Consider the following 22171-nt stretch of genomic DNA (forward strand, 5'->3'; position numbering starts at 1 on the left):
GTGAGAACCTGTTCTTTTATTTTAGTTTTCCAAAGACAGGGTGCCGCGGTATTTCTGCTAATGGGATAATAAAAGAAGCCCACAAAAGAACTATAATTGTTCAATAAAACTAAAGTAGGGAATGAAATTTTTTTTAATGGAGAAGAAAAAGATCAAAAGGAAAAGATTAGTAGAACACTATATATTCAATAGTATTTCTGATTCTGTCCAGAGGGAGAGAAAATGGAAATATTTTTCTACTTGTTTCAAAAGGGATTTTCTTTTTCTTTCTTCTCTCTCTCTCTCTCTCTCTCTCTCTCTGACAACTCAGCCTTAAGGAGCAAGGCTCGCAGGTGTGCCTAGGGCTTGGCTCTCCTTAGCTCAGCACCTACCACAGGGCCCGGTCTGTTCACCCCAGGAGCTGACAGGATGCTACCACCCTGTGTTTAGGCAAAGGGGCAGCTCTGTCTGACCGGAAGGCTGGCCATACTGTTACTTACTGGTCACATCCAGGTAGGTGTGAGTCTGAATCTCTCCTCCTTCGTTATTGGCAAAGCACTGGAAGATTCCAGAGTCTTCTGGACTCAACTTCTGAATGTGTAGGCCTCCGCTGGGGAGAACTCTATACCGAGGGTTCTGGAGCTTGCTGAGGGGGACAGCATCTTTGTACCACTGGAGGGTGGGAAGAGGAACCCCTGGGTAGGAACAGAGAGAAACATTGCATTCCAGGGGGTCTCTGTAGGCGGGGGGGGGGGACTGAATGTCTTCCAAGGCAATCTTCCCATACCACATCCCATCTATTGGGGACACACCCCTCATCTCACATGAAGAAACCCACACTGAGAGGTCTGAAGAGGAAGAAGAAATGAGCAAGGGCCAGGGGCCCTCCCTACTCTCATCTGAGGGCCCTAGGTTTCCACTCATTTAGAAAGATTTCAACTGCGACTGCCCTTGAATTTAGGATAGGATTGATGTCTCCGAATCTATCCCTGCTTGGAAGGCTGGTCCAGGGTTATTGGGAACTTCTAGATGGGGTTAATGTGGGTGGCACCGCTGCACGGGCTGGGGCCCTTAACTGAACACAAAGGAGGAAACAGGCTGAGTCCTAGTCTTCCCCTCTCTCAACCTCTTGACTGTGAATACAATGTGACCACCACCATCACCTTCCTGATACTCTGCACCCCTGCCATGATGGGCTGAACTCCCATGCTGAGCTGACAGATACTTAGTTACAGCAATGAAGCAAGACCCTAACATAAGGGCAAAGTTCGTAACAGGACTTCCCAGGCTGTGAAGATTGGGCAGGTTTGCATGTAAAACTCCTGCCAGGTTCTTAGCAAGGGCTGTGTGGAGAGTGCGGGTACTCATTACCACAGTCAGTGACAAAGCTGGGGCCACTTCAAACACCGCCTCATCAGCAGTGAGCTTATGGATGTCGGTGGCCTTAAGGAAAGTCTGTATGACTGGGGGAGTGACTTACAAGCCTTGGGGACACCCTGATTAAAGGAGGTGAGAGCGTGTGAGGTGTAAGCTTGTGGACACTGAAAAACTTGCTTTGTCCCTAAGACCCTTATGTTGGCAGGAAGTAGGGGTGCAGGAAGCCCCTGTACTCATCCCCCAAGAGCTGAGTAAGCTGACAGCATGACAGGGTACTGGACTAGAAGGACTAGAGGAACAGACAGGCTCAGAACCCAGGTTCCTGCCTAGTTTCCCCCTTCCTTTTGAGTGGTATCTCAGTGAGAAACAAGTCCTGGCTTCCATGTTGAGCATTGAGACAGGTTTACATAACCTAGGTGGTATATAGAAAGCAGGTGTGGACTCCTGGAGCCTTTCTCCGCCATGACAGTAGTCAGTTCACACAGCCCAGGGTTGATGGACCACAGCATTTCAGTGCCTGGGCAACCCAGTCTTGAGTAGGGATCATTTAGAGCCTCCACTCAAACATGTGCAGGGCGAGGGGAAGACAGCTTCCTGCAGAATATCTCTGGCCTTCCTGAAGTTCAAGAGGACCATACCCACCCAGAAATGGAGAACCAGGTGGCAAGAGGCTCCACAGAGAACCAGCCCAGACCCACACGACACTAACAAACTTCAGTGGGCACGGGAACCCAGGGAGATACAAAGAGTTGGTTCTAGAGTTTATATGCCTTTGTTCTCAGTTTCCTTACATTAAAAAAAAAAAAAAGATGTTTTTGTTGGTTCTGAGACAAATGTTGCTACACAGCCAGGTTGGCCTTCTTGCTTCTGCCTCCTAAGTACTGGGATTACAGGCACGTGCCTCCAGGCCTGGCATTATAAAACGGATTAAAGTTTTAAAGAGCACATTTTGCCATGATTCTAATAAGGCTTCCTCAGACCCCTGACTCAATCTCCGGACGTGGGTGTAGAAGGCCCATTTGAATGAATGGAGCTAAAGTTGGGAGCATTTCCAGATGATGTGTTCCCCGGGCAGTCCTTACCCTTAATCACGTTTCCTGTCACCTCTCATTAAATCAGGACAACTTTTTAAAATCCATTTCGAGGTAAAAGCATATGCGATTCATGTAAAACCTCGTAATGGTGACTACATGATGTAGCTCTCCAAGGGTATGCCTCCGCCTCCCCAGCTCCCATGTGGTTTGTCCCACTGCCAGAGTTAAGCAAAAGCTGTAAATCACATGACGGCAGAGCCATGTGGGGAAGACCCGGTCAATACACATTTACAAGTCCGTGCTTAACAGTTTACCCTGCAGGAATTATGCGAAGAGGAGAGCCTTCTCCTGTCAGAGGGAGAAGGTTGAGATCGTCATTTATTGAAGATAATAATTACTACATAGGAGGGTGGGAGTGTTTCTGTTAGGGGTAATTTAATGTCAAGTGGGAACCAGGAGCCCCGCAGTAGTAGCGCATGTAGTAGAGAATGTACTCGTTTCTAAAATACAAACGTCACATAATGCCTCACGCTCAGAGCCACACTTTAGAGGCCGCTGCCCTAGCAGGAAGAGGACAAGGCCACCACAGTATAAAGTGTCTCCTCTCAGCACCTGCTCCATCCCTCTCCATGCTTTGTGGCTGCATTAATAGAGCTGTGGCTGAGGAGAACAGAAACTCAGCATGCTTAGAGAGTGACCATGATGAGGTGACCGGGAGTGGGGACCAGAATCTGCAAGTCCTCTGGTGAAGAGTAGGTGTCATGTAAATCACTGGAGGGGACTTCTGGTCAGAGGCGACCGCATTTACCAAGAGCTGTTGGGAGCCTCTTAGTCCTAGGCATTGATTCTTGGGGGTACCTAAGTGTTATGGCAGGAGCGCGTGCTGGGACACATGCCCATGGACTGGGTATTCGACCTGTGCTGCATTACTGAATGGTCCCAGTACTTGGCGAGCAGCTTCTACATGCCAGACACTTGGTGACAATTTTCTTGTATATAACTTATTTCATCTTGGAGGCTCCAAGTGTAATTCTAAACTGTGCTTTCTCTAATGGAAGGTTTCAACTGTGAATAGAGAGACGACATCTCTCCTGTGAATTAGAACACTCACTAAACTGGTAGTGTGAGAAATATGCCAGTCTGGCCCATTTTTCAGGAAGAGGTGCTTTTAAGGCTCAGCAGAGGGCCAGAGACAAGCAGGAGGCACTAGTCCCCTGTCTCTCCTAGCTAGCTGCTGATACCTGCTTGTCCAGGTGCTCTCAGTTCATCCGAAGGTAGCAGTTGGCCACCACTCAGAAAAGGAGAGAGTCACCAGCCCCAGGACATCCATTAGATAAAAGCTTTTTATCCTGAACCAATTGGATGGGGGAATTTAGGACTTTTTTTCTTCTTCTGCCTTTTCTATAGGCTGATGGCAGGCTTAGCGAGGTCATAAAATAAACTGCTTCACTTTCGCTACTCTGTATGTCCAGCACTCTCATTACCAAGTGAGGGTCATTGTTTCTCACAAAAGCAAAGCTTCCCTTCCAGCCTGTAGTGAGAGGAAGAAAACTGTTTTTTATGATGCCAGATCTAAACAGACAGGAAAAGAACCTTTTCATCTGTACGGGTCTTTGCAATGGATTGCCTTGTAAAGTCAGTGGTGTGTGTGTGTGTGTGTGTGTGTGTGTGTGTGTGTGTGTGTGTGCGCGCGCGCGCGCGCGTGCACATGGTGGGAGGGGCAGCGTTATGTAACTCCCTGTGAATCGTATGGTAAGGTTCATGGGCAGGGTAATGGGTACAGTGAGTCGCAGGGAGGAGGGCATGATGACTTGTGGAGCACGAGAGCTGTCCCAGAGCTAAAAGGGCAGAAAGGCAGGAAAAGTTCCTGTTCAAAATCATTAACAATACCTGGGATATAGCTTAGTCGGCAGAATGCTTGCCTAGCACGCACGTTCCGTCCCCGGTACTGCATGCACCACGTGTGGCGGTTTCTACCTTTAATCCCAGCACGCAGACATGAATGTGGGCAGCTCGAGTAAGTACTCAAGGTCAGTCTTGGCTATACAGCACGTTTGAGGCCAGCCTGGGCTCTCTGAGATCCTGCCTTTAAACGTTAATTAATTACCTAACGAATAGTAAAAGAACTCTCCTTTTCTTGAGGATGGATGGATGGATGTGGTCCCCAGTCTTTATCATCTGAAGATGAAGATGGTGTACGGACAGCCATGGTCTTAGGCTCACATACTCTGGGGAACCCAGACCCTGAGGGGAGTCACAGGGTCTTCTGAGTCCTTCCCTTCTTCCCCCTCTCGAGGGTAAGTAGGTATTACATCTTGCCAGCCCTAGGCTGTGTTAGAGACAAACAAGGAAGCAGGTTCTTCACAATGGTGACTTCCTTCAGCAACGTCCCAGGCTGGCTATTGAGCCCTAGTGTCTAATATTCCCAAATGTCATGTTCCCTGTTCCCCTAGAAGGACGTAAATGTTGCTCTGGATAGTCAGGGTCATTGACCACGGGTCCCCATTGGGACTGCCCATACTCACCCATGGCTCGACACGGGATGTCCACGGTTTCTTCCACTTCCCCTAAAATCCGACTCTCTGGCTCAGCGGTGAAATATGGTGGCTCTTTAAACAAGGAGAAGAAAACAACCCCTAAGTAAAGGTATGTTGTAGCCTGAACGTGAAATGCCCTCTCTAGGTGCATGAGCATGTGTACACTCCTGGTTCCCAGATGGTGGCACTGTGGAGGAAGGTTGTGGAACTTTTAAGAGAGGGAGCTGCTGGAGGAAGTGAGAATCTGGGGATGGGCCTTGAGGCATTGTAGCCAGACCTCACTTTCTGCTTATTCTCTGCCTCCAGAGTGTGGATGCAACGCAGAACACCCTGCCTTCTGTTCCCACCACCATGACTTCCCCATCATGGTGGACCTGTGAGTGACATAAACCCTTTCTCCCTTCAGTTGCTTTTGTCTGCAGTTTTAATCACAGCAGTGAGAAAGTAAGTAACCCAAGAAGGATGTCAAGGGCCACCATGTGCACTCTCTGTCACCCGTGGGGTGTGTGTGTGTGTGTGTGTGTGTATGTACATGTGTGTCTGCATATGTGTGTGCCTGGGAGTCTGTGTGTGTGTATGCACATGTGTCTATCTGTGTGTGTATGTGTGTGTATGTATCTGTGTGTGTGTCTCTGTGTGTATGTATGTGTGTGTGTATATCTGTGTGTGTCTATATGTGTCTCTTTGTGTCTGTGTATGTGTGTCTCTGTGTGCATGTGTCTGTGTGTGTATCTGAGTGTATGTGTGTGTGTATGCACGTGTGTGTGCCTGGGAATCTGTGTGTGTATGCACGTGTGTCTATCTGTGTGTATGTCTGTGTATATGTGTGTATGTCTGTGTATATGTGTGTATGTATGCGTGTGTCTGTGTATGTGTATGTATGTATCTCTGTATGTTTGTGTGTCTCTGCGTGTATATGTGTGTCTATATGTGTCTCTTTGTGTCTGTGTATGTGTGTCACTGTGTGCATTTGTCTCTGTGTGTATCTGAGTATGTGTGTGTGTGTATGCACATGTATGTGCATGTGTCAATGTTGTGTGTCTTTTTCAGTTGTTCTTCACTTTATTTTTTGAGACAGCGTCTGTCACAGAATCTGCAGCTCAGCAATTTGGCTAGACTGGAATCCTCCTGTCTCACCCTTCTCTACCCTAGGACCAAGATTACCGATGTATGCTGCCAGGCCTGGCTTTTTATCTGAGTGCCGGGGGCTTGAACTCAGCTCCTCGTGTATGTGTAGCAAGTACTTTATTGACTGAGGCATCGCCCTGGTCCCCAGTCTGAGCTCTCAGGATTGTTCTAACTACATCATCATTAGTCACCATCACTCTCACAAACTCAAACTCGGGGAGCAGCAGGCAGAGGTGATTTATATTCCAAGGTTTCAGAAAGCAAATTACCACTCAGGGCGATGGCTACTTCTCAGTTTATGGGCTTGAAATCATGGAATATCTTAATTCACATTTTAGAAAGGGCATCCCAAGAGCTTCATAAAGGTATATTTACAGCACAGTACTTTATAGGCTAGTTTGTTTCCATATCTAAACTAAACACCACCCATGAGGCATGTTGAATAGCTCTATAACAAGGGGCCAGGTCTATATCACAGAACAGCACAGAACAGCCTATTAACTTGGTTTTTTTAAAGTCTTAGCTGTTCTCCAAAACGTAAATTTAACACTTTGATGGGATGTAAAATAACAATGTGTGTGTGTGTGTGTGTGTGTGTGTGTGTGTGTGTGTATGTGTGTCTTATAGGGATGGGGATGCGCAGAGACTCTCATTAATCCTTAGCCTGTGTGTGTGTGTGTGTGTGTGTGTGTGTGTGTGTGTGTGTCCTATAGAGGGATGGGCAGAGACTCTCCTTTATCCTTAGCATTAGTGTGTGTGTGTGTGTGTGTGTGTGTGTGTGTCCTATAGGGATGGGGGATGGGCAGAGACTCTCCTTCATCCTTAGCAGGAGGGAAGCTCCTCAGCTTTTCCTTCCCTGGCCTCTCTTCTTGTGTGGGGCAGAGGAAATGGTGGTAGTACTAGGCAATGAGTTTGTTTCCCTAGAGAGTAAGTTGCAACATTTCTCCCAGTTTATTCAGCAGAATCCAGCCGAGGCATGGCCAGGCCTGGGAGCATTAAGGTGGCAGTGATGCTTCATTATCACGATGACAAAGGCTCTTGTGTTCGTTTTCTGCATGATAATTAATTTCTGGAGGCATCTCCCTTTCCTTGCAATGGTGTTAAATGTGGATAATAAGGCTTGCCTAGCTTGACCTACCTTAAGAAAAAACCCCTCTAACCAGGGTAGGACCTAAAGAAGGACCCAGAGATAAAAACAAATTCCAAGAAGAAAAGACTGAAGGTTTCTGAATGGGCAGAAAGTGTGCATCGACTCTGCAATTACACGGGCCTCTTGAGCAGGAGCCCCGCCCCAACTACCCACGTGCACTGTGGAGGTGGCTGTAGATTCCCTAGACGGAAGCAAAACCCTCTGGTACGGGTTTTGTGTGCACAGACCTGGCCCGGAGACGAGCCGTGGAGATTTGAAGTCTTCCGTTTCTTTGTTGGTCTTTGCACACACATACAGTCCCTGCCCAGCCGCGTCTCTCTAATCAATAGAAATGCAAGCAGCACTATTTATGTTCCAACTCCACAGCCGTACAGCCTGTCAAGGACCTTACGCACGGGTCACGGCCCGCATTCATCAGTGGATGCTAAATTCAATAGCTACTACCATCATGTTCTGATTAAAGGGGTGTGAGGGCAAAAGGGGAAAAATTAAGTTAAATATCAACATTTGCTCGTGATTAATTACAGTTTCCACTTCCCTCAGTCAAACATTCTATTTTTAGATAACCGCAAAGTCCCAGGCAGTTGTGAGTCATAATGTGGGAGAAGCGCGTATATCTTTTCCTCAGTTTACCCTGTGGAACTCTGTCCTCTTAGGATCGCAGCTACAACCACCTTCATCAAAGCCCTTGTGACTTCCCTGGGAGACCCTCACATGCCTGTTGACATTCTCTCATAGAAGGAGGCACGTAAGGTCCTTTAGACCCTTATCTGAGATTTCAGCCACTCCCTCCTGCACCTTGCAACTCACTGTGCATAATTTTGCCCCAGCTAAACATGGTTGCCAGGTTGAGGGAGGTGCCGGAGTACAGACCAGATGGAAAGTTAATGGAAGAGGAAACTCCATTTGTGTAGCCCGTAGGGGAGTCGTCATCCACAATAGAATGCTTTTTGGGGTTAACTGTGCTTCTGTAAATGACCCCTCACGTGTGCCCTACAAGTAACCTGGAAGCTCACTGGTTCATTGAGCTAGACTTTTTTGCAGTGTTGCCTTGGGGTATATAGATCTTGTTTATGTCTTCCTGGGTCTGGGTCTACACTAAATGCTCTACTGGTCATGCCAACCTATACTAAGTCCAACCACAGGGTGTCACTCACGTGATCAACGGAGTTTATCTTTACTGCACCTTCATGCTTCTGCTTGTGTGTGCATTGCACATGTGTTTTGTTCCATGCACAGTAATCTCACATGCAGGGCTGTGTGTCCATACTGTATTGGAACACAGAATGGTCTTTCATCTTGAAGATGTCATCCACCTCTAGCCCCTGTACCTAGCCCGGGACCAATCCCCTACTTACATTAGTTTTTCATTTCAAGAATGTTATGTAAGCAGTATTGGGAGCAGCTGTCCTCATTCTGTGTAATTCCCTTGAGATGTGTCCAATAGGAGACACACTTGAGATCATATAGCAGTCCTACAGATGCCCAGCACCTCTAGGGCCTTAGTGGAATGTCCCACCTCCGTGAGCTCATATATTTGAATGCTTGGTCTCCATTTGATGGAACTGTTTGGGAAGGATTAAGAGGTGTGGCCTTGTAAGAGGAGGCGGGTCTCTGAGGGCAGGCTCTGAGGTTTCAAAAGCCTCCCTCACCTCCAATTGGTTCTCTCTGCCTTGTGTTTTTAGGTGAGGATGTAAGTAAGCTTGAGATACTTCTCTAGTGCTATGGATGCTTGCTACCACATTCCCTGCCACGAAAGACTCATCCTCTGAAATTGTAAGCCCACCAACAAATTCTTTTTTTTTAAAAAAAAGAATAAGTTGTCTTGGTCATGGTATCTTATCGTGGCCATAAAAATTTTACTAAGAGGCTCAGGTGCCCTTTATATTCTTGGCTTCTGAGGAGTGCACAGGGATAGAGACAATGACATGCATGAGGGGATGTCACTCACCACAAGCAGAGGCCAGGTAGGTGTGGTGCACAGCACACAGTCAGGCAGATATTCCACCTCCCTACTTACAGCACCTTTCTCACCCATGTGCGGAAGGGTGGTCTGGAGGCATCAGGAAACTTTGTGATGCTTCAGAGATCCCTGTTACAGCTTGTTCCTGCAAGCCTGCCAGGTAGGTGAGCTGACACGCTAGGTGTTAAAGTCACCACAGTGACACTGCCTGCTTCATGGAGCTTCCTCCCTGCCACACATGAGCCACAGTCTCTCTTTGTGGGGCCTTCACACCAACCCGACTCAACAGGGACTCTTGAGGCTCTTGCTTGTCTTCGCATTGTCTACAGGATGAGGACAGTGGGACACTTTCACTGTGGGCACTTCCAGCTGAGCCACAGAGATACTCTGAGGACAGTCATCTAAGGCATGTTCCTTTTTACCACTTGATCTTCCAAGGGCAGCTGGGTGAGTCTGCGTTTTGGCAAATGGGAGGCTCTTCGAGAGGCGAGAGTACTCGGTTGGCACAGGCCTGCACTGGACCGTTAAATATCGACCACAGCTGCGGCCAATAAAACCAAGGATAGAAATGGGAACTTCCAACTTTAGAAATAAGATGAAGACATCAGGAGAGTCTTTTTGCCCTGGGTGAAATCAGAGCTTAGACAAAGCCAGCACAGGCTGAATGCCCTCCAGATGGCCCAGCTGCAGTGTCAGACCCAGAGCTAGGGCCCCTCCAAGTAGTCCCAAACTGGGGCCTTGAGTGAAGGGGCTTGAAGCAGAGGTTCTGGCTTACAGAGCCAGCCTCAGTGGAGGTGGTTAATGCATACCCAGGCCATGTTGTACAGCCCTTAGGCTTGGTGGTGGATCTGGACAGAGTTACATTTCCTACATTGGCTTCCCATCCCTCTAGAGGCCCAGCTCTGCTGCTGTGCTATGCCTTGGGCTGTAGTCACTGTCCACATTGGGAGCCTTGTCCACAGGAGTGGGCGGAATGGTTCCCAAGGATGTGTACACCAGATCCCCTGGAACCTGTGTGCTCTGTAACTGACAGGATGGGCTCTGCGAGGGGGATAAAGGTCATCAATCTTAAAACGGAGACAATGGGAGAGCAGGGTTAGCTGTGTGGCAGGGTCTAACGGCATGAGACCAAACAGTAGAGGACTTTCTCACGAGAAAGCAGGAGAGGCGAGAGGCAGGGCAGAGATGTGAAGACGGAAGGACTGGAGGAAGAGAAGAGAAAGGAGGAAAGTGGAGAGGAGAAGGGAGAAGGGGAGGAAGAAAGGAAGAGAAAAAGGAGGGGGAAAGACAGATGGTATAAAGGAGAGGTGGGGAAGGGAAGGATGGATGGGAGGGACAGGAGGAGGAATTGAGAGGAGAGGGAGGGAAGGAGAGAGAGAGGGACATAAACATCTACTAGGCTGCAGAATGGCTGCTCATCTGTGACACTGTACCAGCCACTATGAGTGGCTTCGTTTTAAAATTCGGATTTTGGAATTTTCAATTGATCTGTGTTCAGGGAGTCAGATGGAGTTCTCTGTGTTGGTTGTTGTGTTGGTCAGTCTTCACTGTCTGCTTGATTGGATTTACAAACACCATGGATGGAAACACACCTCTAGGAGTGTCTTCGAGGGTGTTTCCAGAAAGGTTTCATTGAGGAGAGAAGATTGCCCTCCCCTAGTGTGGGCCGTGGGCTCAGATTTAAAGCAAGCCGAGCACCAGCGTTCATCACTCTCTGCTTCCTGACTGAGGACGCCACAGGACCAGCCACCGCATGCTCCTCCTGCCGTGCCTTCCCCACCAGGATGGGCCTTTCAAGTGAGAGCAAAAGCAATAGGCTGTCCTCCCTAAGTTACTTTTGTCTGTTATTGTCACAACAATGAGAAAAGACACCAACACAGCCACTCTCGGCTCCTAGGACCAGGGTGGGTGTGAAGGAGCTCGGTGCACACTGGTGGGGGTGGGCACAGAGCAGCTGTGGCTCCTGTAGGACACACTGAATCTGTCAGTCAGAAGGAAAAGATGTACGACAGTCCCCCACAGTGATCCAGATGCTATAATTGGTAAGAGTCACTGGCCTAGTTTCATTTCTGTTGCTGTGATAGAACACCCTGGTAAAAAGCAACTTAGGGAAGACAGGGTTTATTTTAGCCCACACTTCTAGGTTGTGGTCCACCATGACAAAGAACTGATGGCCGGAGACTTAAATAGCCAGTTGTGTCATAGCTACGGTCAAACCCAGAGACAACAATCGCATGCACTCTTGGTACTTAACTTGCTTTCTCCACAGTCCAGGGCCCAGAGTCAAGGAATGGTGCTGCCGCTTTAGGATGGGTCTTCCTGCATCCATTAACTTAATTAAGACAATCCCTGACAGGGATACCTGCAGGCCAACCAGAACTAGACAGCCCCTTGCTGAGACTCTTCCCAGGTGACACTAGAGTGTGTCACATCGACAGTGAAAGCTAGCCATCACAGTCACCGTCCTTCGTTTTATCCTGACCAGAGCACCGATGCCTCCAAGGATGGCGAGAGAATCATGGCTCTTAGTATGAAAAGAGCGTGATGCACGCACTCACTAATATGACGTATATACTCACCGATGTGACACACACACTCACTAATGTGACATATACACTCACTAGCCAGCACAGTGCAACAATGCTATGACAGAGTCATGCTAATGGCACGAAGCTACCCTTCCAGCATTTCTATGGTGAGCTTGCTTCGTCGACTCTTCCTTGTGTGGGCCAGTAGCCTTATCTACCACCTCTCCGTGCCTGGGATCAGAACCAAGGCCAAAAATACCAAAGACACTCATTACAGGGCAGTCACCAGGTACCCGTGCAGTCAGAAGTGAAACCTAAAGCCTATGCTTGTATCAACCTGTAACATACCTTGCTGTCGCGTGCAGACTGCTACAGGGCACAGCTGAGACTCTTGCCCAGTGACTTCTGGGAGCTTCTCAAGGGACACCTAGTGTCATTGACAGGTAAGCTTGTCAGTTAAAGGGTGGATGTCCAAGGTCAGTCACAGACAGCTGCTCACAGCCTGAGGGGACCCATACAGGGTTTGCCTCTAACAAAGCTGGCCCCATTCACTGGATGCAGAAGTAGAGGCTGTGCTTGGGAGAGCAAGGCCCATAGCACGCTCTATCCAGCACAGAACTGCACCCTCAGTCGCAAAGCTCAGTCTGTCAGCAGACGTGGGCTGGAGCTTTTCCTCGGGGCAGCACTCCCCCCCCCCCCAACCAGGGTAAGCAAAGATGCCTGGAAGACGCCACCAAGAAGGAGAAGGCGGTGGCAGAGCAGGAGGTCAAACACCATAGGGAGGCAGGGGCCGTGTTACACAGTAGCCTCTGAGTGTCAGCGCAATGGCTTAGAGTCTGGTCAGCAGGGAGATGTCATAGCAGAGGGCAGGGGGAGAGGAGGCCAGTCCTCAGGACAGCAGGACAAGTGAGCAGTGATGAGGTCAGGGGATGGGCCTCAGGGCTCTGCAGGATGGGTGCCAGGCACCTTCTCGGGACCAGAGCTTGGAGTCCTGTTTAGACCACAGGAATTGAGCAATTCGGCTGGGAGCTGACAGGCAGGGCAAACAGCGGCCGCCGTCTGTCTTGTCTCATCACTGTGAAACATCCGTAATTGGAGGGCGACTCCTTTCGCTTCCATTCATCTGCATGCTCATATCAATAGCTCTCTGCCCGGCTCTGCTGGTGACAGCCTGGGAGATTGGTCACGCTTCCCCAGGATCCCTCCCTGATGTGGTGGCCAGGCTTGGTGACAATCCCTGAGTCCTTTGAACCAACAGAAATGCTTTCTTTGGGGTTTTCTCCAGTGTGACCCAACCACAAAATTCCACCTGTCACAACAACTTCTAAACAAAAGGGGACTGAAGTCAACCTTATTGGGACAGAAAGCACTGGGGACAAGGGGTGGCTCAGCAGTGAAGAACTCAACGCAGAAGCATGGGGACCTGGGCATGCACCCTTAGCACACATGATGGCGTGCCCCTGAAGCTTTAGCACTGAGGAATGAGGAGGGTAGAGAGCTGGATGGCCAGTCAGCCTAGATGAAGGGCAAGCTACAGGTTCAGGGAGAGACCCCGGCTCAAAAAATATGGGAGATGGTTCAGCGGTTAGAAGCACTGACTGCTCTTCCAGAGGTCCTGAGTTCAAATCCCAGCAACCACATGGTGGCTCACAACCATCTGTGATGGGATCTGATGCCCTCTTCTTGTGTGTTTGAAGACAGCTACAATGTACTCATATATAATAAATAAATAAAATCTTTAAAAAAGGAGTAGTAACTGTTTAAGCAGAGGACCCAAGTTCAGGTCCAAGCACCCCCATCAGGAGGCTCATGCCTGCCTTTGGCTTCAGCTCCAGGGGAGCCAACACTCTCTCTGGGTCTATGCAGGCAGCTGTAAATACACACACACACACACACACACACACACACACACACACACACACACTCTTTTTAAATCTCAAAAATAAGGTTAAGAGTGACTGAGGGGAGGCACTCAATGTCAACATATATACGAACCTGTGCACACACACACACACACACACACACACACACACACACACACACACACATCTATACACAAAAGAATGGGAGCATGTTCCCAAACCTTTAAAAGCCAGAACATGAAGGATGGTGAGTGCTAAACGCAAAAAACGATTCTGATATGAATTCGAGATCCAAGTTAGGATGATAGATTTAAATACTTGAGGAAGGAATGGTGTTAGAGGTAAACATTTCCAGTTTATAGGGAGATAAATTTCCTCCCTTGTTTAAATTACCTTAACATGTTTTTTAACACAATACAGTCCTGTCTCCCAGAGATTTACACATCACAAATTTTAATTTTGGTTCAATCTGTAATGGGCTGTGCTCAGACAGCCATAGATCAAGCCTGTGAAGTCTCTACTGAGAATGGGATAGACTTTTCACATCTATATCTAACACTGTCATCCAGAGGAGAGCTCAGGCCCTCAGGTGGGATCAGCAGTGATTGGCGACTCTGCCCTGTGGCTCTGATTCTCTGATCGCCCTCATGACCTGTTCCGGAGGTTGCCCATGGGCTGTACGTAGCGGAGTCACAGGGAGAGCACAGAGCCCTCTCCTGATGGCTGACAGACAGGAGACTGCTCAGGGCAACTGCTCGTATGCAATGCTCCTCGGTGCTGGCTAATTTCATGGCAATCTATCTGCATTTTCTTTTCTTATTTTGCAAAATGGCCAACCACAAAAAAAAAATGTATTATCGAAGGAGAGATTCTCCGAGAGACCCTTTTTTCCCCCTCTCCATTTCAATGCCTCTCATTTCCAATAAGAGATGGAGTGAAGCTGTCTTTGAGGCACTCTCTGTCAGCAGTGGCTTCTACTGAGGGAGGACTCACAGGTCAGCAGGACAGCAGCTGCAGCCATTTTAAGAACAAGCTCGTGACCATGCAGGCAGCTGGGAAAATCAAGTGCGGGTACTCGCCTCCCAATAGGATGCGCCCAGATCATAATACTGTGCTAAGCTTACAACTGCCTCAGCCACAGCCCAAGCCATGCTTCCACAACTGTGATCTTCCAGTATTAGCGTATTAACTTTATCTGCCCTCCCCACCACCAGGTCACACTTGGTCTGGTTTTTTTAAAAAAATGATTACTGTTCTTACATTTCAGTTCAACCAAAGGTAACAGCCAGCAGTCTCCATTCCCTTCTGAGTTGAACATTACATAGGCCGACTTCTGAGTTCAGGTCGTGAAAGCCAGGGAGAGTTAGGGAGAAGTCTGGGGCCAAAGAAAGGCCGGAAGAGGCAGGCGATGGTTGCGATGAGGACAGTCCCCAACCTGCACTCTCAGGCTTTAAGGTGGCAGGTGATCATAGTCTGAGGGAGAGCTGCCTCCCCCCCAACTGTGTGCTCCCATTTCCAATGTCTGCTCCCCAGATGGCGGTGCTGTTTTGGGACACTTCAGAACTTTTGGAGTCTGGTTATAGGGGACAGAGCTTCCAGGGTTATAATCTAGCAGAGATCTGGGCCAAGATCTTAGGGGTTGCAAGGTCTCACTGCACAGACGAAGCCAGACCATCCGCCATGCCTTCCCCACCACAGAGGACTGCAGTTGTAAACTAAAGTAAGTTCGTCCTGTCTTGGGGCATTTCTAGCGGGCGCTCTGTCATGGGGATGAGAAAAGTAAGAAGTACAACTGTGTTTGAAAGGTACTAGAGACGTTCCTACTTTGGTCCTATAACACAAATCTTGGGGTTAACGTGGGATTAACTTGGAAGATAAGCTCTACCACACCACCATTTGCCTCACTAAAAATAAGGTCCGTGTGGCTCAAGGAGATGGTAGGGCTGTAAAAGGTGTGCTCAGCCGAGCCTGGACACCTGAGTTTGATCCCCATGTATCCATGGTGGAAGGAGAGAACTGACTCTCACAAGTCGCCCTCTGACCTGCCACATCTTGTGGCAATGGGAGCATCTCCTCTCCAAAGGTACATATGCAATCAATCAACTGATCAATTGATGTCATTAAAAATAAAGGTCAGTGGGGACTGAGGAGACAACTCAGTAGTGCACTCACCCAGAAACTTGAGGACCTGCTGCAGCCACATAAAAAGTCAGGGGCAGCAATAGATCGTCTGTAACCCCAGGGCTGTGGGTGGAGGCAGGTGGATCCCGAGAGCTGGCTGTGTAGCCAGTCAGTCTAGCCAAAATGACAAGCTATTGGTCCTAGAGAGACCCTATTTCAAAAAAGTTAGCAGGAGGATAACAGAGGAGAGTCGCCCGATGTCAGCCTCTGGCCTCCACGTCTGTCTACAGAGGTGGCACACATGCACAGACACCTCAAGTCAGGGGGATGCACGGCAGCTCTCCCGGAGCTGTGAGAATGGAGAGCTACCTGAGGGTACAGCCAGCACCACTGCTTCTCTGAGCATTACCTATGATGGAAAGGAAGGCTTTGGCCCTGGCTGGCTCAAATGCGCTCCCCCGGAGTGTCGCCTCGCACACGTACATCCCGGTGTCTGCTGATGTCGGGTTGATGATGGTAAGGCGCCTCCCATAGCTGTGCAGTCCACTTGTGAGTCGAACTCCGTTTCTCTTCCAGTGCACACTCAGCTCCTCCACGGGCCTGCGGGAGAGCGGAAGGGCACCGGTGACAGCGAGCGGTCACGTGGACGGCAGTAATAATAATTTCGGGCATTCAGTGCGAGAGCTGGACAAAGCGAATTCTGCCAGGAGCCATGGCAGGTTGAACAATGGACATTTAAAAATCAATCCACTCCCTCACGGCTCCCCTCAACGAGACATTCTGCTCAAGGGCTATTGAGCAAGGATAGCTAATTGCAGCGGCAATGGACCATACTTGCTAATGATTCTATTTGCCCGGGAAAAGAATGCTTAAAATAAATACTGCTAGGGGACCCACAGATACATGGGAGGTGTGGCCACCTAAACTTCAGCCTAGAGTGACCAGGAAGAAGGCAGGGTGTGCCTGGACTAGAAGGGCAGGAGGAACTAGCTTTCCTTGACTGCTCCGGGCTTTGGCTTGTCTCTCCCCTACAGCTTGAGTCGTTGTTGCTGAGGTGATCTCTCCATCACCAGGAGCTAAACGGAAAAGCTCCACGCACCGCAGAAGACGGTGGGAGGAAGTATCCAGCATGAGGTCCCTGCATTCCCTGATGCGTGACATGCGGCAATCTGAAGTGTGGAGCTCATACACTGCTCTCCGCATCACTGTCTCTCCACAGGAGGATATCCAGGTTCTTTCTCTTTTATCTGCATGTGTGAGTGGACACGTGTATATGCCCGTACCTGAGAGGCTAGAGGTAGGTCAATGTGGACACCTTTTTCACCCCTTGCTACCTTAGTTTTTGAGATGGGGTCTCTCACTAACCTGCCGCTTGATGTAGAGGCCAGACTAGCTGGACCACAGACCCCCAGGGCTCCTCCCGTGTCTGTCCCTCCAATGTTAGGATTACAGGAGTAAGACACCGCATCCAGCTTTACATGGGTTCTGGGGAGCAGAACTCGGGTGCTCGTGCTTGCGCATCAAGTATTTTACTGACCGAGCCATCGCCTGGGCCTCTCGTCCAGGTTCTGTGTCCTTTATTTGAGATGCCCAGCCTTCATACATTCTTTGCATTTTGGGTTTTCCCCCTCTGGGGTATTTGTATATTCGAGGTGAGATTGCACAGGGACGGGACCCAGGTCTGAACATGAAATCCAATCTCTAGTTTGCACACTTAGCCCGAAGGGAATCCAACACTAGATTCAGTCTTAGTGCATCTGTGTTTTGACCCATTAGACACACGAGGTCGGGTTGGAATTTCCCACTGCAGCTTCACTCCAAGGCTCTAAGGCCCAGGTTTTGAAGTATTTCAGGGCCCAGGTTTTCAGATGTCGGATGCCCCACCTGAGTTCCCACGCCCGGAGCGCACCCTGTACCTGGCATTGGCTATGCATTCCAAGGTAGTCTCACTGGACCCTGCTACCACACTTCTGTTGCCTGGGGCAACCACGATGACGGGGGCCATGGCCTCCTGGGTGCCAGTATCTCCTGTGGCAGAGAAAACAAAACATTCATGGAACTGTCCTCCGAATGGAAGACGGGGTGATGGGGGAAGGACGGAAAAGGACAAAACTCAGAACCTTATGGCTTACTAGGACCCCTCAAGGGAACCCAGAGTGTGATATTTTTACACCACCCCTGGCGTGTGATGGAGTCTAGGCACAGCAGGCTTGTCTGCTGGCCACCTGTCACTGCCGGGCACTTGTGCAGCCGCAAGCCTTTAGGGACTTGGCGTTTTCCAAAATGCTTCCCTTTATTCTTTTCCATTGATCTAAGCATTTGTTTATTGAAATCACCTGGCATACCCACTGTGGCAGTTAATCTTAATTGTTAATCTAATGAGATTTATAATTACCATGGAAACAAACCATGAGGCGTGTTGGTGAGAGGGTTTACTAGAATAGGCTGAGTGAAGTGGGAGGACCCGCCCTGAATGTAGATGGCACCAGGCATGGCTGGGACTCAGGGCTGAACACAAACGAGGGAGTGAGTGGAGCACCAGCATTCAGTCTGCGTCCTGCCAGTGCAGGCTCCTCCCACCATGCTTCCCCAATCAGGACGGACTTTCACCCTCAAACTGTGAGCCAGAGTCAACCCTTGCTCCCATAAGTCGCCTTTGTCAGACATTGTGTCACAGACAGAAAAATAGCTAACACATCCACTATTTTCTAATCAGGTCAACTGGACATACATGTCATGGGTCAGGAACTCCATTAGGCACAAGGGTTAGGCACAGAATCAGCCCCGGTGACTCCCTGGGTGAATGCATTCAGTTATCCCAGGGTTCCGTTTTCTCTGCAGTCACCCCTGCCGCTTTGCTTTCCTGCCACATGAATACCGAGAGCCCATCTCTTAAGTATCAAACTATAAATAATTTGAGTTCACACTTATAGAGACAAGAAGGAGAAAGATCTATGCAATTTTTTCTGCGTTTCCCTTAAAATACAGCTAGCGCCAAAATTAAACTACCTAGAGGAACTCTACTAACTCTAGGGGAAGTCAAAACCAAGCGTTTATAGGGTAGGGGCTTCAACACAGGGTGTGTATGTACGAAACCAGGAATAAAAACAAATTTAAATGACTAAGAGCAAGATGCCCTCTTTGGTCCCTCACAAGGAACAGCCAGCATGTGGACAGTAGACTGACAGCCACGGGGAGTGCTGTCTGGTGTTGCTTGCTCTCAGAGAAACTAGTTTTATATTAGAGGTGCATTTAAATGACAAAGCGGTGGGGAGAGATGGACGGGGGAGTTGGCTATGTCAGTGAAGGGTTTGTTGGGAAGCTCAGGATCCGAGTTTGGTCCCCAGTCCCATGTTGGGAAGCCATGTGTGGTGGTGAATGCATCTGATCTCAAGGAGGAACTCTTGGGATTAGAACCTGGGCCTCTTCGGTAAGAGGGTCAGCCTGGTCTACCTGGAGGTTCAAGGACAATGAGAGATGCTGTCTCTCTTTAAAATGGGGGGGGGAGTGGATGGTGCCCGAAAAATGATACTCTAAAGTTGTCTTCTGGATTCTACACACATGCACACACGTATGCACTTTCACACATATGTGTTAGCATGTTCACCTGCACATACACACACACACACACGCTCACACACACAGTCATACACACGCTCACACACACACACTCATACACACACTCACACACACACTCATACACACACTCACACACACTCTCACAGCCACACACACACATACACACACACACACACGCACACAGTACTGAAAGAGGATCTCATGTTCAAGGCTAGCCTAGGCTACAAAGTAAGACCTTACCTCCAAAACAAAAACTAAATTAATCTATCAGTAATAAGGGAGGGATTGGGTTGTTAGCTCAGAAAATAAAGTGATTGATATTCAAGTAGGAAGACCTAAGTGTGTGTCCCCAGCATCCATGTGAAAAGCTGGATGAACCCCTAGAATCCCAGCATCAGGGAGGTAGAGGCAGGAGGATATTTGGGGTGTGCTAGCCAGCTTGTCTGGCTAAATTGGTGAGATCTGGCTTGATGAGAGAACCCTATCTCAAAAATCAGGTGGGGGATGATTCAGAAAAACATTTGACATTAATTTCCAAATGCACAGACACACATAGGCACATTCCCACCCCTGCTCATGTGCATAGACATATTAGCACTTGACACACATATGTACAAAAAGATCAGCAAATATATTTCCTCAAACATATACATTGATTTAATGATGGGAGGTTTATTTTCACACACCTTAGGTTTCTGGAGAGCATGTAGCAGCCCTGGCCTTCCCCAAACCATAGGCCCCTGTAGTTCCCTCTCTCTGGGACTCCCCTGGGGACTTCCTGTCTGATGCCCTCCCTTAGAAACTTCAGGGATGGCTCACCAGACGTCAGACTGTCACCAGGGCTGGCGTGTATATACACTATATGGCAGTCTGAGGCGCACACGGCTTGTCACCTGTGAGAGCGGCTGATGAGGAGAAACGACACAGGGAGCTAATATTTGCAAATGGTGATGAGGAGTGAGGGAGAGCAGCAGCTGGAGCCGAGAGGTCACTGAGCAGCGTGCTCACATGCCATTAATCACCGGGGGACGATGGTCCCAGATGGAACCTCTCTTGCCCAGGCTGACCCGACTGACCCTTAGGGGACAATGCACTGTCACTGAGCAGAGATGGACATCTTTCATAAGACCGGCTGTGCCTGCTTGCAAATCTCAACGGGGCTTGTTGACTGTTCAATTCCCTCCTAGAGGTGGGGAAGATCGTGGGGCCCTCTTCTGGGTATCCAGGACCCCACCTCCTAGCCTGCTGTATGTTATTCTGTCCCAATTGTATACAACCTTAGGGTTGGGATGTGTGGGGGAGCTAGAGTATATAGATTGGGGGAGACTAGGAGAAGGGAGTTCCATCTACGCAGCCTCAGGAAAGCCTTCATCTACATGGGGTACACTGTCCAGTGCAGCTGTCCCTCTCCAATCTTCTGTATGTGAGCTCTCAATGTGAGCTTTAATTTGTCATTGGACCTTTGTCAGGAGGAGGGTATGGGCATGGGCAAGTTCCCAACCCTACCGGGACAAACATCTTAAAGAGCATTCGCTTGATGCTACCAGGTGACTGACAGGCGTTACCAGGTGACAGGCGTTACCAGGTGACAGGCGTTACCAGGTGACAGGCGTGACAGAAGCCCCTTCCGTCCTGGGTTCGCGGGGATGCAGACCGTTCTCTGGGCATCTTACTCTAAGCACAAATAAACCTGCTAATACAGGGGACCCTCTCCAGACAGAGACAAAGAATCAGTGGTGGGACGTGCTTCGTTCAAGGTCACCAGCTGTGAGTCTGTTCTCTATGGGGTCCCCAGCCCCCCAACTCCTTCATTCTTTCAGGTGATGCCGCAATCACACAGGACACCAGTGAGAAAAGACGGAGAAAGGTTAGCGTGACCTGTGCAAGCATCCACAGCCAGGTCAAAGCAAGGCCTGAGGAAACGCTGATTGCGAAGCCCACATGGTCATTATTGCAACTGTAAAACAATGCAACATAATTGTGCATGAGTAATGGGAATCCAGATACCCCGACAGCACGGAGAGTGCTCATTATAGCACGTTGTTCCGACAGGCTTTCTTCCTGTGGCAGGATGCTTTCAGTTTGCTTTGCTTTGTCTTTTATTTTATCGTTTTATCGAGACAGTCTCTCATGTAGCCCAGGCTGCTTTTGAACTCTGAGATGATGTGCCGTCTAATTTTGGTTGTCATCTTGACCCATCTTGGAAGAAGGGACCTCAATAAAGGATTGCCTCCATCAGATTGGCTCTGGGATATGACTTCTAGTTGACACAGGAAGACCCAGCCCACTGCGGGCGGTGCCATCCCTAGGTAGGCGGACCTGAGCTGTGTAAGAAATGTAGCTGACAGTGATCCTAGGAGCAAGCCAGTGAGTGGCCTTCCTCCATGGCTCCTGCTCCAGTTCTTGCCCTGACTTTCCCCAGCGATGAACTGTGATTGTGACATATTAGCCAAAGGAACCCTTTCTTCCCTAAACTGCTTTGTGCTGCAGTGCTTATCACAGTAACAGGAAGCTTAATAGAACGGATGACTCTGAGCTTCTAATCTTTTGCCTCCATCTCTCCAGTGCTGGGATTACAGGCATATGCTGCCATGCCTGGTTTTAGGTGGTACTGGGAACAGAAAGAACCCAGGGCCCCAGGAACAGCAGGTAAGCCCTCTACCAACTGAACTACACCACCAACTCTACCTCGGACGTCTAATTAAAGTGTATACATACAAGTTTAACAAGACGGAACAACTCTCCCCTTCCTGACCAAGGGCCATCTTTTCAAAACCATTTTAGGAATTTAATGTTATGCACCCATTGTTAGTCTCGATTCAGCAACCTCAAACATTAATAATTAACATTCTATGTGGCCAATGAGCCTTGAGCACACATCACTTCACACACCACACATCCTCTCAGATAGTG

At 49.0% G+C, this 22171-nt stretch overlaps 1 protein-coding gene across 4 annotated transcripts in view; it reads right to left on the minus strand.

The window, feature by feature from the left end:
* Positions 1-22171, minus strand: part of Sdk1 (sidekick cell adhesion molecule 1) — a 986485-nt gene that overhangs the window by 267042 nt on the left and 697272 nt on the right. For all 4 annotated transcript variants that reach the window (XM_063271861.1, XM_039089863.2, XM_039089864.2 and 1 more), the window contains 4 exons: positions 17596-17707; positions 16089-16279; positions 4916-4999; positions 480-674 (listed from right to left, as the gene is read on the minus strand). In XM_063271861.1, coding sequence (XP_063127931.1) covers positions 480-674; positions 4916-4999; positions 16089-16279; positions 17596-17707 — 582 coding nt within the window. The remainder of the gene's footprint in view (positions 1-479; positions 675-4915; positions 5000-16088; positions 16280-17595; positions 17708-22171) is intronic.

The sequence above is a fragment of the Rattus norvegicus genome, chromosome 12, assembly GCF_036323735.1.
Source record: "Rattus norvegicus strain BN/NHsdMcwi chromosome 12, GRCr8, whole genome shotgun sequence".
NCBI classification, from domain to species: domain Eukaryota; kingdom Metazoa; phylum Chordata; class Mammalia; order Rodentia; family Muridae; genus Rattus; species Rattus norvegicus.